Below are 15,519 nucleotides of genomic sequence, written 5' to 3'. Positions count from 1 at the left end.
GATGGCCACAGAAAGATAATTTCCCCATATTTTGGGTTAGAAACCTGGGAAATCTTGACCGCTGTCAGTTCAATGTTGACAGGCATGATGTCTACACATTTGTTTGGTTTTGAATTCTTGCTGTTAGCAGATAGATAGATAGATAGATAGATACTTTATTGATCCCCAAGGGGAAATTCAAGAAGCCACAGAAAGACTAATGTTAAACGTTCTCCATATTTTGGGTTAGAATCCTAGGAAATCTTGACCGGTATCAGCTCAATGTTGACAGGCTGGCATGATGTCTACATTTGTTTGGGGTAAAACAGTCATCAGCACCCTCTCCAATGACCTTCCCAGATGTGACTCCTGACGAGGGCTGACCCTGTCCGGTCTGCCGGCCCGTAAATCAGCGGGTCTTAATTAAAGTCCGGTCGCTACGCCATTTATATCCCCAGGCGTCCGGCCCGGCCCCCGCCGCACCACGCACGCTAATGGAACAATTTATTAACATAATGCTGCATTGTCTCCACTGTGGGGTAGGGCGAGCTGGAGGGAGAGAGAGTGTGTTTGTGTGTGTGTGTGTGTGAGAGAGAGAGAGAGAGACAGAGAGACAGAGAGAGAGAGAGAGAGAGAGAGAGAAAGAAGGGGCGGTGGGGGTTCTAATTAGTGAATGAAAATTCATGTTTGGCTCTGGACGAGCAGATAAATAATAGCGGTTGACGGCCCCCCACCCGTCAGAGGCCGTGACGAGAACGACCAATTATAGGATTGCTAAATCCTGCTTTTTCCTCTGTGGCCGGGACCACTGACGAGGGGGCATTTCCTAAATAAGACGCCGGCGGAGTCTGCGCCTGACAGATGCGGAGAAACACTCCGTTCCAGGGGCCTCAGTGCTGGGAAGTGCCCCAGGGTAGACGTGCTCCGCATCAGATATGAGATATGACAGACACAAACACACAACAGAGGCTGTTGACATATTTCCAGCATCTTCTGAAGTAAATGGCTTAATCCCTCTCTCTCTCTCCCTCTCTCTCTCCCTCTCTCACTCTCTCTCCCTCACTAAACGAATAAAGAATGAGTTAAAATCTCCATCTCTCTCTTTCTCTCTCTCTCTCTCAATCTCAGCTTCAGTTTCACTCTCTTCCGTATGAAAAGAGATGCTTCATGTCATGGTCGGATAGAACGGACACGGTCTAAGTGCCAGGGACTTTGACGCAATGGAAAATATGGCAAGACCGATACAGCCTCTATAAATACAGCGGTTAAATCCCTTAGCATTCACTAAAGGTGTCTCCCTGACTCTTTACTCTGCTTGCCCCCCCGGGTTCAAACCCATAGATCAGCTCTGCGGGGGTCATTTAAATACACCTGACAGCTCCACTTGGGGAGGGTGGGGAGGGTGGAGTGGGGGGGTTGGGTGGAGGGAGATGGGGGGGTTGACAGAGGCACTCAGAAAATTGCCTCGCATTTGCAAAGCAAATATTAAATTTTAACGACACGGGGGCCCTCACCGCACCAGACTAATATAGTGATTCTTTAAGAGTGAATCTCATTACCATGCAGAATATTTCACCGAATGACCTTGCTTGCTGATAAACAATAGAGAGAAACAGAGAGAGAGAGAGAGATCGAGAGAAAGAGATGGAGGTAGGGAGGGAGAGAGAGAGAGAGAGAGAGAGAGAGAGGTGAGGGTGATGGTGATGGTGATGACTCACAGTATTTATCCTCCTCTCTGTCTTTTTTTTTCAGCCCACCTGATTAAAAAAGACAAACTCTATTGGTGGGAGGAGTTGCTGGACGCAGTCTTAGGGGCAGGTGACGGAGGTCACGGCGGCAGGCCTAATTGAACTGTCATGTTTAATGTGCCGTTCGCAACCAAGTAAAGGGCTCCGACTCAGACACACACACACTCGGGCACTGTGTTAAGGACCAACGATAAAGAAGAGATTGGATACATTTTTGGACTGCCTCAGATGGCCAAGAAAATATGATTAGGGTCAGTTGTCTTATGCATGCGTGCACACACACACACACACACACACACACACACACACAAAGATTATATAGCTGGAAGAGTGGTCTTTCATTTGATATATGCTTCATCACAAGACATGTATTTTTTTATATCGTTGAAAAAAATCAAATAAAAAGTCCACTGGCCATTTCACACTGCATATCATGTAAGCTGAACTAGACCGAATATTCTTTTAACATGTCAGATCCGGTTTTGGGAATGGGTTTGGGATGACTATGTGCATAAAAAGCTTCTTGTTCACCGCCTCATGGGTCATCAGTTAGTCAAAAACGTCTCAGAAAAATCTGTTGAAATAATTCAGTTATGAATCAAATGATTTTTATGTTGTACATAGTGGCTTGTTATTAGCTTGTTGACATCCCAATTGAAGTGTGGTGGCTGAATCATTAACTAAAGATTTTTCAGTCAAGTCAAACGTAGCCACTGTGGATTTTGTTCGCAAGACATTCCAGCACCAAAAATTACTGATTATCCATCTGTTGTCTGCTGACCGTGTGTGTGTGTGTGTGACCGAGAGAGAGCAGAGCGTGTATACCACCCACGATGATAGCATGTAGCGCCCCCCTCCCACCACATACAAGCACGCCGATCCAGCCGCGTGAATTTAGCCCGGAGCAACAGATGTTAGCCTCCACTCTCCCCTCCCCAATTATCCACTCAGGTCCCTGTCTTTGTGTGTGTGACATGCCGTACGTGTGTCTGCTTCTGACACACACACACACACACACACAGACGGACAGTGGGATATGTCAACCCTGCTAATTATCCAACAACGGCACCACACACACCTCCCGCCTTCCCTCCTTCTTTGTGCTGACGTCTGACTTTGGCGGCCATCATTAATCAAGCCATTCACCACGCTCAGCCCAGCCCAGCCCAGGCCAGGCCAGCCCAGCCTTGTAGTTAGCCCAGGAAGTTTGACTTCCCCCACCCCCCCCTGGTTTAACAAGGGGCGACACGGCCGCAACAATGGCGCTCATACAATGTATGAATAAAAAAAGAGGATAAGATATAGAAAGGTTGCAGTCTTTGTGTCGGCGAGCATGTTGTGGGCGACACTCTCTCTCTCTCCCTCTCTCTCTCTCTCTCTCTCTCTCTCTCTCTCTCTCTCTCTCTCTTTCTCTCTCTCTGTTTGTGTGTGAAGGGTGTGAACATAGTAGAGAGGACAGAAGCTGGCATTCTCATAATAAACCTGAGATGGTGGTTATAAAATCAACTAGACGTGAGGTTATAAAATCATAAAGACGGCGAGGGAGGGCGTTCTGCGGTTTGTGGCCCTGACACCTCGAAAAAGGCCTCTGACTGATTTTGTTCCACTTTGATTAATTTGGAGACTCATGTGAGGCTTTAACATTACGATGAGGAGAGAGGGCACACAATGGTTCCCCCAGAGGACCCACAAAAGCACCACTGAAAAGAGCCTGCAACAGATCCTGAGAGGAACTACCTGCGCACTCTTGCTCTGAAAAGCCATTGCATTTAAAACAGTACTAAATAAAATACAGTTTTTTTGTTTTGCATACAGAAATAATTGGTTTGTATAGCATGGTAAATAACATTAAACATATTAGATCTTACACCGAGTGATTGGATTCGACACAAAAAGACACCTCTGGACCAAAGCAGGCAGATATGCCCCAGAGCTGACCAAGTGAAGTGGGTGGTGAGACGTGTGATTGCGGGGGCTAATCGGAGGTCAGACGGCGAAGGCTGGGGCAACTCGTGTCACAGCGGGGCATTTGTGTGTGAATAGCCCTCCAGTGAATGGGTCTTTTACAGTGGGCTGAATGCCACAGCCTCTCTCTCTCTCTCTCTCTCTCTCTCTCTCTCTCTCTCTCTCTCTCTCTCTCTCTCTCTCTTTCTCTTTCTTTCTCTTTCTCTCTCTCTCTTTCTCTTTCTCTTTTCCCTAATTCTCTCTCTCTCTCTGTGTGTGTGCAGAGGAAATGAGAGGAGAGGGGGGGCACTTAGGTCCTGCTGAGCATCTGTGCATATCTCTCTCTCTCTCTCTCTCTCTCTCTCTCTCTCTTTCGTACACACCGAGAGAGATGTGTTCCTCGTTTAACAGGAGTGCCGTTGGTTATCGTTCTCTTCAGGACACACACACACACACACACACACACACACACACACACACACACACACACACACACATCTTTCACTCTGATTCTCACGGTATCATGACATAATAAGAGTACATAATCAGCTTACATATCAAAATCACTAATTGTGTGTGTGTGTGTGTGTGTGTGCTGCCGACCAATTGAAATACGTTACTGCTCGCCACAGTTCATTTGTGCCACTCAGTCCCTTCTTATTAAAGTGACAATAATAACATTCCCCTCACACATTTAATATAGTTATAATGATACCGTCAGCGATACGTGTACAGTATGTATGGGCGACAATATGTGTCGTCTTATCTGTTTGTGAAGGGACCAATTAATGTCCCCAGCTGTCGTCCTTGTATGTCCAGTCTGGAGCGAGAGTCCTGAATTGCAGGGTGAAAGTTATTATGTGTTACTGAGTGTGAGATTAGCTGTTTACAGTCCCTCTTATCCGCGGCCGCAGACAATGGAGGCTTTGTTGTGAGTGAGCAGTTACCTGTTAAAGATCGTCCAGATCGTCCAAAGATCTGTTTCAGATTACAGTCAAGGCTCTTGACAAGGCTGAATTGTAGGTGGAGATTGCCAGGGTACACTAGCCTCGGAAAGACATAAAAACATTGTGTTTTCTGGTCGAAGCGGCATGATAGCTGCCGCTGTTTAGCAACTGAAGTTTTACCATGGTAATAATCATTGCCAATTAAACTGTTATCAATCTGATTACAGGGGTGGAAAGTCAATTATGCCGCCTAGCATGATGGTCAAAGGAAATAGTTTGTTGGCTGATATAGACATAAAGTGACAGTTTTCATAAAGCCAATCTGTAACCAATGTTTGTTCGTTCTGTAATATATTTGAAATAATTTCCTCAATTACCCAGCATTATATTGTATGCCACCTTATGTTTGTTAGATGCTTCACCTAAAGGGATAATCTTGTGAGGTGATATTATCTGCCTGTCGTTTGTTTGACCTGAGTTCACACAAGCCAGCACATAGTATAAAATATTGTGTGTAAAACAATTAAATGAGTTAGCTGAGTTCCATATGGGAATAGCCTCTCTTCAGGGGGGTGTGTGTGTTAATCATTGACAGCAATATGTCAGTAAATGCTCTCTGTCTTTGTAATAAAACTGATATTAAAGCACAACTGAAGGTCTTGGCAGGGAAAAGTGTGATCTGGCTGAACAACTGTGTCAACTTGTCAAGGAAAATCTATTGTAGTTACCATTTAAAATATCTATAATTTTTTTTACTAGTATGTATCTGGAATTCAGAGTAATGCGGTGAATGTTAAAATGACCATTTTCAGCTTTTATTTATATTTCCATCTTTCATATTTATTTAGCGTTTTAATTATATCTCCTGACTTTTATTGATTCTTGTATGAAAGCACACTTTAAAACCTTCATCAGTTGAATGCTTTCAATACAAGTTGTACTGAACATGCTTTGGCTACTCTTCCTCATGTCCTAGAAGTACAAACTCATCTTCAACCGGATTGAACCAAAGCTATTGTCATGACTATCGTGGAAAACAATTGCCGTCGGAAAAAATGATCAATCTTTTATGATCTGTATTTTATTATCACACTATCTCAGCCATATTGTGTACACCCTGTGATAATTAGCAAATAACAGAAGGTAAGCAACAAGTTTGTCCTTTGATGTTCTGATATCATTTATATGAGGTGTTTAACACTCTTGATAGTAATAGATATAGAGCCGTGAGGCTTTGTTGACTGAACAGTTTGATGCTGGTGTGTGTGTGTGTGTGTGTGTGTGTGTGTGTGTGTGTGTGTGTGTGTGTGTGTGTGTGTGTGTGTGTTGTACTGTTTTTTAAGCAGATACATGTGTTAACTAATGTGTATGTGTGTGTGTGTGTGTGTGTGTGTGTGTGTGTGTGTGTGTGTGTGTGTGTGTGTGTGTGTGTGTGTGTGATAACTAATCGAGGGCCATTTGGAGGTCTGCGTGCTGTATGTGAGAAATTGCACCGGTCACTGCACCTGTCCACTGGCTGGGGAGGTAAAGGCCACGCTGTCAATCACTACACCACACCAAGGTCACGCAGAACAGTAGGCCTTTTGGTGTGTGGTTTGGTATTTTTGTAAAAGTGTGTGTGTGTCCGTGTGTGTGTGCGTGTGTGTGTGTGTGTGTGTGTGAGAGAGAGAGTGTGTGTGTGAGTGAGAGAGAGAGAGAGGGAGAGAGAGACACAGAAAGAGAGAATGTCCATTTTTAAAGTGTGTGTATTTGCATCCGTCCACATGCAAAACAATTCTTCATGAAGAATTCTTTACTTTATACTACTTTACTTTGTATAATACTTTAAGGGATACATGTCAACACCACACTCTCCCTCTTCTTGTGTAACAGGTGCGCTATACTGTACACTTACACAGTAGTGACAGTAGTAACAAAACAGTTGTTGTAAAACAATTCTTCAACAGTTACCCATTGGAAAATAGCAAAAGAGCATATCCAGGCATGGCACCATAGTCAAATCAAGAGCAATGTTGCCTTTTATAGTAAACAAATAAAGTACTTTTGGAGCCATTACACGGTGCGCGGAACATCCCCTTCTCTCTTTGACGCGTTTTTTGTCTGGCGTCCTGTTAAAACACAATTTTCTGGATGTGTGCACCCATGTCTTCAAATACCATAGTCAAATAATTTTCAAGTCATTTTCTGTATTTTGATCAAAGAGGTTTTTCTAAATAACGTAAATGTAATAGGCCCATACAATTAATTTCAACTTATGCACTTGTCTTTTTGTGTTTTTGTCTTGTGTTTTAAAATGCAAAATAAGAGCTATCTTCATTCCAAACAATTCCAACAAATCCGTGGTCAAAGAATAACGAACCCATAGATTTATTAATAACAAAATACACAAATGCCAGGGAAATATATCCATAAAACCATAATTTGTTTACAGTAATTCACGAAGGGCGTTTTTAAGCCTTTGCATATCAGGACCGTCGGTGTTGCTACTCGAATAACATCTGCTCACTAGAAAATCACCGTGGAGCGTTTGTTGTGAAGGTCGAAAAGCCTCTGACGCGCTCAGTAGATGTGACACGTTTTCCTAAAACACTCGTGAATAGCCTATCCTGTAATTCTTCGAAACATTCAGACATGTCTTTGTGCGACTGCATGTTTGCTCTCATTGCACAATAATTTGTTTAAGCATTTGGGATCAGTCTGGGTGCCAATGGGGAGAGAGAGAGAGAGAGAGAGAGAGAGAGAGAGAGAGAGAGAGAGAGAGAGAGAGAGAGAGAGAGAGAGGCGGAGTAAATATGAGTGTAATTAGTTAATTAGAAAGCTTCTGACTGCGCCGACCGGTTGAAGAGCGTGTAACCAATCAGATAGCCGCCCTGTGGGCGCACGGGGAGATCGAAGTACGTCAAAAAGTTGGTGGCGGCACTTGAAGCTGTCATTACGCATAGAGAGGGACAAAGGGACCACGTCAAGCCGCACTACAGAGCATTGCAAGGCAAATACGATTATTTGGGTCCTCAACAAGCTGAAGCGTAGCCAAACAGATTTCGAAAAAAAGGTAGGACATGAAGCGATTTGATCAGATTTAGCAGACAGACCTGATTTCCAAATTTGCGCCATTTCAGACCATTTTCTGGATGCAACTATTTGTTTGAGTTTCGAATTTTATTTTGACTTTATAACAATAGTACTGAATGCATTGACTCATCAGGCTGCAAAGCAACAGTAAACGAGAGCGTGTTCTGAGTCATTGTCTAAGATTCCCGTTGCCCTCATTGAGTTGCAAACCTGCACACTTGTGACCATGGACAAGTCTAAGAACTTTCGCATCGATGCCCTGTTGGGAGCGGAATCGCGGCCGTTCAGCCACACAGGCTCACCGACCCACTGCGGGGACAGCATGGAGGGCAGAGCAGTGGTATGCAGACAGACGGAAACATCTCCTCTCCGGGGGACCACCGGAATCATCCCAATCCAAACCGGAATTATTCCCAAACCGGGCCTTTTGAACATCTCAACCCCGGGATTAACTTCACTGTCCCAAACCACTCTTCCGGGAATGTACCCGGCACCCATGTACTCCCTGGCCGCTCTTGGGGCTCAGCACCCCGCGTTCTCTTACTCGGGCTTCCCGCATATGCCATACCCTGAGGCGCACCTGAAGGCGGCCGCGATGGCTGGTGGGTTTCCGCTGGAGCACTGGATCCGGGCTGGGATGATGATGCCACGTCTCGCAGACTACAATGGTAAAATACCCCTAAATGGCAAGAGTGTATTGAAATGTCGGGGTAGAGTTTAGCATGTGAGAAGGGATAGACAACCGTATTGATTGTGTGATGCGTTTTTTTTTTTTTTTTTTTTTAATTATTATTGACACTTTAATTTTCCAGTTTAGTTTTTGGAGATTATACCCTACTTATTTTTGTTTAAAAATGGGATATTTTGACAGTTTAATATATCATATATTTGAGTGATACAATTGTGGAATGGGGTAAATGAAATAGCAGAAAGACGAATATGCCTATTGATGCGATACTGTAGCCTATAGGCCTACCCCAAATTCCCGTTATTCCTGCAAGTTCGTGGGTAATTCGGATGTATCCAGTAGAATAGTATGTGTAATATGCCTTCGTTTGAAGTCAGTTTCGTTAGACCTATTTCCATCATTTAAAAAATAATCCTGGCTTCTGTGATGCAGATCTATGAGTCAGTTTTGAGAAGGAAAAAAATTAGAAGGGCAAGGGATGCTAATTTTAAAATGGAGACTTGGGACGCTTCATCTAAATTAATTCCCTTTATTTTTCCAATAACAAGAGGTTAACTTACACTGAGTAGAAAGCCCTTAATAAAATGTCTCGTCATTGCATCAGTGTTTATGGCTAACTTGGCTATAATGGAAGGTTTTTATTTTCTTTCCTTTTTATTTAATCATAAACGACAGCTCTATTAAAACTGCCTTTGTCAGAAAGAAAACTATAAAGAAACACTTTAACCAGTCCTCACTTCATCAATAAAGTTCTCTATGCGCTTTTATTGAATTTTCATTAAGTTAATGGCGCTCTCCTGAGTTTTATGGCCACGCCAGAGTAATATGTCCGGTGCTGTCATCAACAGTAAAGCGGAGTAAAGCTGTTATCATTATCGATGGGAAGGGGACATCGGGGCGGTCAAAGGCAGCATTCTGCTTTGTTGTTCCCGTGCCGCAGTGCCTCATCATTCTCATCTGATCCTGTTTGCTTGTCGTCTGTTCTCTTTTCTCCCATCCTTTCTTCACTTCTCTTCCCTCTTCACCCGTCCTCATCCTCATTCTCTTTTCTTCTCCTCTCTGTCTGTTCTCTCTTTTCTTCTCCTCTCCTCTCCTCAGCTCCGCAGGCGGGCCTGATGGGGAAGTGTCGGCGGCCCAGGACGGCCTTCACCAGCCAGCAGCTGCTGGAGCTGGAGAACCAGTTCAAGCTGAACAAGTACCTGTCCCGGCCCAAGCGCTTCGAGGTGGCCACGTCGCTCATGCTCACGGAGACACAGGTAAGCAGCGGCCTGCTTGGGAGCTATACAGGTGCCATCAGGTGTCCAGCAGCAGGGAGGGAGAAGAGCACATCCCTATTTAATCAGGTCTTCACTTCTACTTTAGGCTTTATTATTACTGTAAAAAATACTAGATTTTACAAATTGGAGCCAAAGGCCCTAAGCGATCTTATTTGATATCCATCAAAGTCTAGAAGTGGGCTGTAATAATCATGTCCTTGAAATAATAAATAAACATGTTTTATTTGTATAGCAATTATCATGCAATGAGCAAAAAGTGATTTACAGAGATAGAGAAAGTTAACATAATAGATGTTAACATGAGATAACATGAAGGTCATGATAGCCTAACAGTGATGATACCCACATAGTGTTTAAATGTGCTAAAAGCACACCTCCCTCCCTCCTCAGGTGAAGATTTGACATGATAACCTATCAGTGATGATACCCACATTAGTACAGGTGACAAATAGTGTTTCCATGTTCTAACAGCACACCTCACTTGCTCCCTCCTCAGGTGAAGATTTGACATGATAGCCTAACAGTGATGATGCCCACATTAGTACAGGTGACAAATAGTGTTTCCATGTTCTAACAGCACATCTCCCTCTTTCACTCCTCAGGTGAAGATTTGACATGATCACCTAACAGTGATGATACCCACATTAGTACAGGTGACAGTTACAGTAGTGTTCTAATGTTCTAACAGCACACCTCCCTCCTTCCCTCCCTCCTCAGGTGAAGATTTGGTTCCAGAACCGCCGCATGAAGTGGAAGCGGAGCCGCAAGGCCAAGGAGCAGTCGGGCCAGCAGGGGTCCGAGGCCCGGCTCCTGGGGTCCAAGCGGTCCGGCAAGCCCGGTGGCGGCGGCGACACCCGTCGCTCCAGCGCCCAGGACGACGACGAGGACCTGGAGTGCGAGGAAGAGGAGGAGGAGGACGAGGAAGACGAGGTCGACGAGGAGGAGGAGGAGGAGACGAGGAGGTTCCGGGCCTCCGTGGGCGCCGCGATGGGAGGCGCCGGGGGCATGCGCGTGGTGGGGGCGGCGGCGGCGCCGGCACCCCGTCAGGTGGACTTCTCGCAGCACTCGTCGGAGCTCAGCTACAGCTCCCACGGCTCCTACTCGGAGGACGAGCTGGACGAGCTGGGGGTGGACAGGAGGACCGGCGTGGCGTTATGAGGAAGTGACATCGAGCGAGGCCGTCCCATTGCTGCCGCGCTTGCTGCAGCCTTGAAGTGCACCTTTGGGGATCCACGTTTTGTGACGTGATGGAGGGGGCACAGAGTGTGATGCTCAAATCCGCTTTCTTTCTTTGACCCCACTTTTTCCTTCTTCATACCCCTGTTTCCCCCCACTCTATTAATACTTCACAAAAGTGGTACTTTGAGGTGCACTGTCTGAGGATGCAAGTGCGCAAGTGCTCAAGTGTGCAAGTGCACAAGTGCTCAAGTGTGCATCGTTGGGACGCGGCCCACTTCAGCTTCCTCTCGCTGAATTACATTCCACTTCCTGACTCTGGGTGACTGACCACTGAAACCTCCCCATGCACTCAGTATGTACAGTATAGGCCACTTCTACAGCCACTTGGACTGAAGCTACATTTAAAAAAGAAGGACAAGAAGAAAAAAAGACTGTTACCTGTTATGAATTCAGGAGGAGGAAGGGACCATTATTAAAGACTGCTCAACTTCTCCCTCTCCCCTGATATTACTCAACCCAACATTATGCCATTTTGATATGACTGACTGACTACATCTGCACTGAGTAAATCCATAAATCATCCCCAAATTCACCCGTTCACAACAACAACAACAGCAACAGGTCCTTTTTTTTGTATTTAAATAATCTTTTGGAAATTATAAACTGTGCCAATGTGCATACCAAATAGCTGTGATATTGCAATGTAATGCCAAATAGCAGACAGTGCCATTTACATGTCTAATTCAGTTACAATTCAATAATTCTGGCCTGGTTTCATGTATAGGCCTATCATGCACCATTTAGTGTACGATCTGAACAAAAGAGCCATGCTTGTAGATCTTTGTCTGTCTTCTGTCTGTCTGTCTGAGAAAAGCAAGTCACTTAAAATGAGTTTACTTTAAGCACTGTACAAATGGGATTTTTTTCCTTACTCATTTGTCATGTTAGTGGTGTCATTGTTTAATGTTATTTAAATGGTTTAAATTATATTTAATTTATTGGCTTTTAAATAAATTATAGTAATTATTACTAGTCACTGTCTATAGCCTATTAAAAGAAAAGAATAGCAATGAAAATACATTAGCCAAATAAATGCTGCATTTTCTTAAATGACAAATAAAAACAATGTGGCTTGGGCATTATTTTTTGAAGTCCTTAAACCAGATGTTGTCCTTGCCATTTCTCTGTGCATTTTGCAGTTGTCTTGTGTGTGACTGAATGTTTCTGTGTCTGAATCTCATTTCAGTTTTTGACCTCAGTGGTATGTGGACATGCATAATTGTAATTTTATAGGCTAAGCAACATAGGCCTACATTTTGTTCGTTTTTTCCCCCCGGTTTAGCCTACTTTCGTTTCCTCTCTTACCTCCACACAAGAACTTGGTGGTAGCCTTGTCCCTACGCTGCCATGTATCGCTCTGTGCGGAAGATGCATAGCATAGGCCTAATAAGCGAGATGGAAACCCTTATTTACGACCGCAGCTTTCAAATATGAATTACTCCGGCAGGTTTACTGATGGTCAAATAATTAAGTTAATGAAGGGGAAGTAAAATAATCAGCCCCTTATGGTGATGTCACAAACCCATTTAATTTGTGAAAAAGAAAATTACCCGAGTGACCAAAAGTGGAACCTTAAGCCAAGGGAAGTGTAAGGGCGGTGATTAAATATGAGAGCAGATGGAGAGGAATATTTCTCTACCGTAAGGCTGACAACTGCATATTTATACGCAGTCATTAACCGTGCTTTTAGCTGGCAGCACTGACCGTCGAGCGCCAACGGAGAGAGATTTGATTAAAAAGTGTTTCGAAAAGTGGTCGTGAATATTGTCCCTCTACGGGCCCTGTCGTTACCATGGAGAGTAGTGGAAACAATTCTTTCGCAAAGTTGCTGTCCAAACGAGACATGGCACATTTTATGAACTTAATATCGGCACAATCTGGTTAGACTATTTGGATCATCTATATTTCTACTCACTTAGTGATGTATTAATGTACACTCAGAGCAAGGTAAGACAAAACAAATAAAAACAACCTAGGTTGTCGAACCAACGTGATAACTTGACATTACGTTAACACAAACCAGCTTCCGTGCAGTCGCTTAGGCCAGGCTACTTTGTGTCAAAAACACTGCTAAATTGTAACGTCTGTTTATGTCAGTGGTGTTTACAGGTGCGCATTTTCCAGATGAACTAATTATCTGTAGTTAGCTGGCTACACTCTGGCATTTCGATATCTTATCAACAAACATGTTGTAGGCTTCGTTAACCCTTAGATGCATAGGCTACCAATACCTACACTCTTCCATGAGTGGGGTCAAAAATGACCCCAATTAGAATGCATGCGTTTTTTGCTGTAAACTCAAATAATGTCTTTCATTTTGGTTAAAGATGATGATTTTTATTATATATTTGTCAAAAAAAGTATTATTTCATGTTGGACATATGATGTATCACTTTTTATTAACATTTTATTACAAAACAGCTTCTAGAAAGGCAAAAAAGGTAAAAATCCTAAAATGATCTCAACATAGGTGAATAGGGTAAAATGTTTAACTTTGAGATATCTTCATGAAACTTTACCAGTTGAATACTCACAGCAATAGGAGAAAAAAACGTATTGCAAGTTTTCTGTATTTATGTTTAAATATGCTAATTAGGTCATGTCTAATTAAATATGCGCTAATTTGCATATATGTTTTGATGCGAAGAATCTGACCATTGGAAAAAGCCAGGTTGAAAATTATTTTTTTGTAGTGTTAATATATCAACTAAAAAAACATTTACAGAGGTGATTATGAATATCTTCTTTTGTTATCCAGTAAATCAGAAAATACTGCCAATTGGCTTAAAAAATGGATTTTCGCCCTATTTTTAGGCATAAAAAGTCATACAAATCAGGCCAAGAAGGCTATATCAACAAATCCCTCTGTAAATATCGCTTGGTGAATTCTGCTTCACAATGATAGGAAGAGTGGACATTGAAGGATCAAAAAGCGACGTCGCTATGAACGCTTGGCCGCCACATTATATGATGATACTTAGATTCATGTTGTTGTGTAAAAATAGCCTTCAGGATGGTGAGACTGCTGACATGAGATGTGATAATCAACAGTAAATGTATACCTTACTGCCACACTTGATAAAAATCAAAAGATCCTAGGGTTAACTTTTGAATTTCCATAGAAAATGCTTGGGGTCATTTTTGACCCCACCTATGCGGATCGGTGGTACTGATACAAAACATGAAATTACTTTAAAAATATAACAATTAGACACAAATCCAAATGGCCTCATGTCAAAGACAACCTATTTGAGGAATACATGGAAGGTTAAATGAAAAAAATTTAAAATTAAGAAGATACTGCAAGAAAACAACCTCTGGGGTCATTTTTGACCCCACTTATGCATCTAAGGGTTAACGTAGGCTAACCCATTGCTTGACCCATCTTATAATAAACAGTCTGTTATTTATCGAGACTTGTGTGTAGATGGAGACGTCGGTTCGAATCATTGTTTCTGCTTCACGTTTCTCTGTAACGGCAGGCTACAGCGGCGCAAGGTAGGCTATATCACTTAACTTAATAGAAATGCAGGTAAATAAATGAGTGACAGGGACATAAAAGTGCATAGGCCTACATTTACATCTACTTCAGCAAAACCTTTTAGTAGCCTACCTTCACGTTATCGCAGTGTCCTGTTTGGTCTGTCGCCTACCACGTGAGTTGACTGGTTGAGCCAGCCTATCACGTCTCCTAAATCTGTCAAGTTGTTGTCAGTCTATGATATTGTCACACTACTTGGTGTTATTCATTCCACAGCAATGCTGACTGACATTCCGGCGAACCCCCTGAATCCCACCTTGCACTGGCCCAGGGCACCCAACTATGGAAAGCGAAACAAGGTGAAGTAGGCTAGATTAACACAGACGTCTGTCTTGTCACCACTAGGCCTATCCCACCACCACGTCATCCTTAATTCTTATTTTCATAATAATGACCAGTAGGCTATCCCTCTCTTCTTCCTCCTCCCTTTTTGATCCCTTATTGATTTCACTTGCAGCCACACGATAAAACAAGTGTTACATTTTATAGCATACAACATGTCTGTCGGTCATATTTCTATAGCTTGCATGATGATGAGTGGAATAGTCAATGTGTGGTGAGTTGGACCTGGTATCAGGTTTTAAACATTCCATGCTCTTTCCATTCCATGCTCTGAGTTGAGGGTCTTACAGTAGTGTAGTCTGCTGGGTCATCTAGAGGCGTTATGTGGTATTGCATCAATATATTAGTGGCAGTAACAGCACAAATTAGATATAGGCCTAGCTTGTATTTTAGGCAGTAGATACTCTGAAATCACTAAGTAGTGTAATTGAAATTAAGTGAGTGGACAATACTAAAGTGCCTGTGTGTGTGTGTGTGTGTGTGTGTGTGTGTGTGTGTGTGTGTGTGTGTGTGTGTGTGTGTGTGTGTGTATGTGTGTGTGTGTATGTGCGTGTGTGTCTGTGTGTGTGTGCATATGTGCGGGATGTGTGTGTTTGTGTGTGTGTGTGTGTGTGTGTGTGTGTGTGTGTGTGTGTGTGTGTGTGTGTGTGTGTGTGGGCATTGTTTGCCGTATGTGTTTAGCAGCAGGCCTCTGCCCCACCCCATCCCCCCTCGGAGCCCCAACAGCGCAGCTCGTCCCAGC

General features: G+C 43.4%; 1 protein-coding gene and 1 long non-coding RNA gene across 2 annotated transcripts in view; both read left to right on the top strand.

The window, feature by feature from the left end:
• Positions 1-7,806: 7,806 nt before the first annotated feature.
• Positions 7,807-11,933, top strand: mnx2a (motor neuron and pancreas homeobox 2a). The gene is made up of 3 exons (XM_062534855.1): positions 7,807-8,358; positions 9,477-9,634; positions 10,373-11,933. Exons 1-3 carry the CDS (start codon positions 7,917-7,919, stop codon positions 10,811-10,813), a joined length of 1,041 nt encoding a protein of 346 aa, XP_062390839.1. The 5' UTR covers positions 7,807-7,916; the 3' UTR covers positions 10,814-11,933.
• Positions 11,934-12,710: 777 nt separating this feature from the next.
• Positions 12,711-15,519, top strand: part of LOC134078729 (uncharacterized) — a 2,874-nt gene continuing 65 nt past the window's right edge. The window contains exons 1-3 of the long non-coding RNA XR_009938857.1: positions 12,711-12,841; positions 14,652-14,734; positions 15,459-15,519. The exon at positions 15,459-15,519 is cut by the window's right edge and continues 65 nt beyond it. This is a non-coding gene — a long non-coding RNA (uncharacterized LOC134078729). The remainder of the gene's footprint in view (positions 12,842-14,651; positions 14,735-15,458) is intronic.

This window comes from Sardina pilchardus, chromosome 4, assembly GCF_963854185.1.
Source record: "Sardina pilchardus chromosome 4, fSarPil1.1, whole genome shotgun sequence".
Taxonomy (NCBI): domain Eukaryota; kingdom Metazoa; phylum Chordata; class Actinopteri; order Clupeiformes; family Clupeidae; genus Sardina; species Sardina pilchardus.
This window is presented reverse-complemented; position numbering and strand designations above follow the sequence as displayed.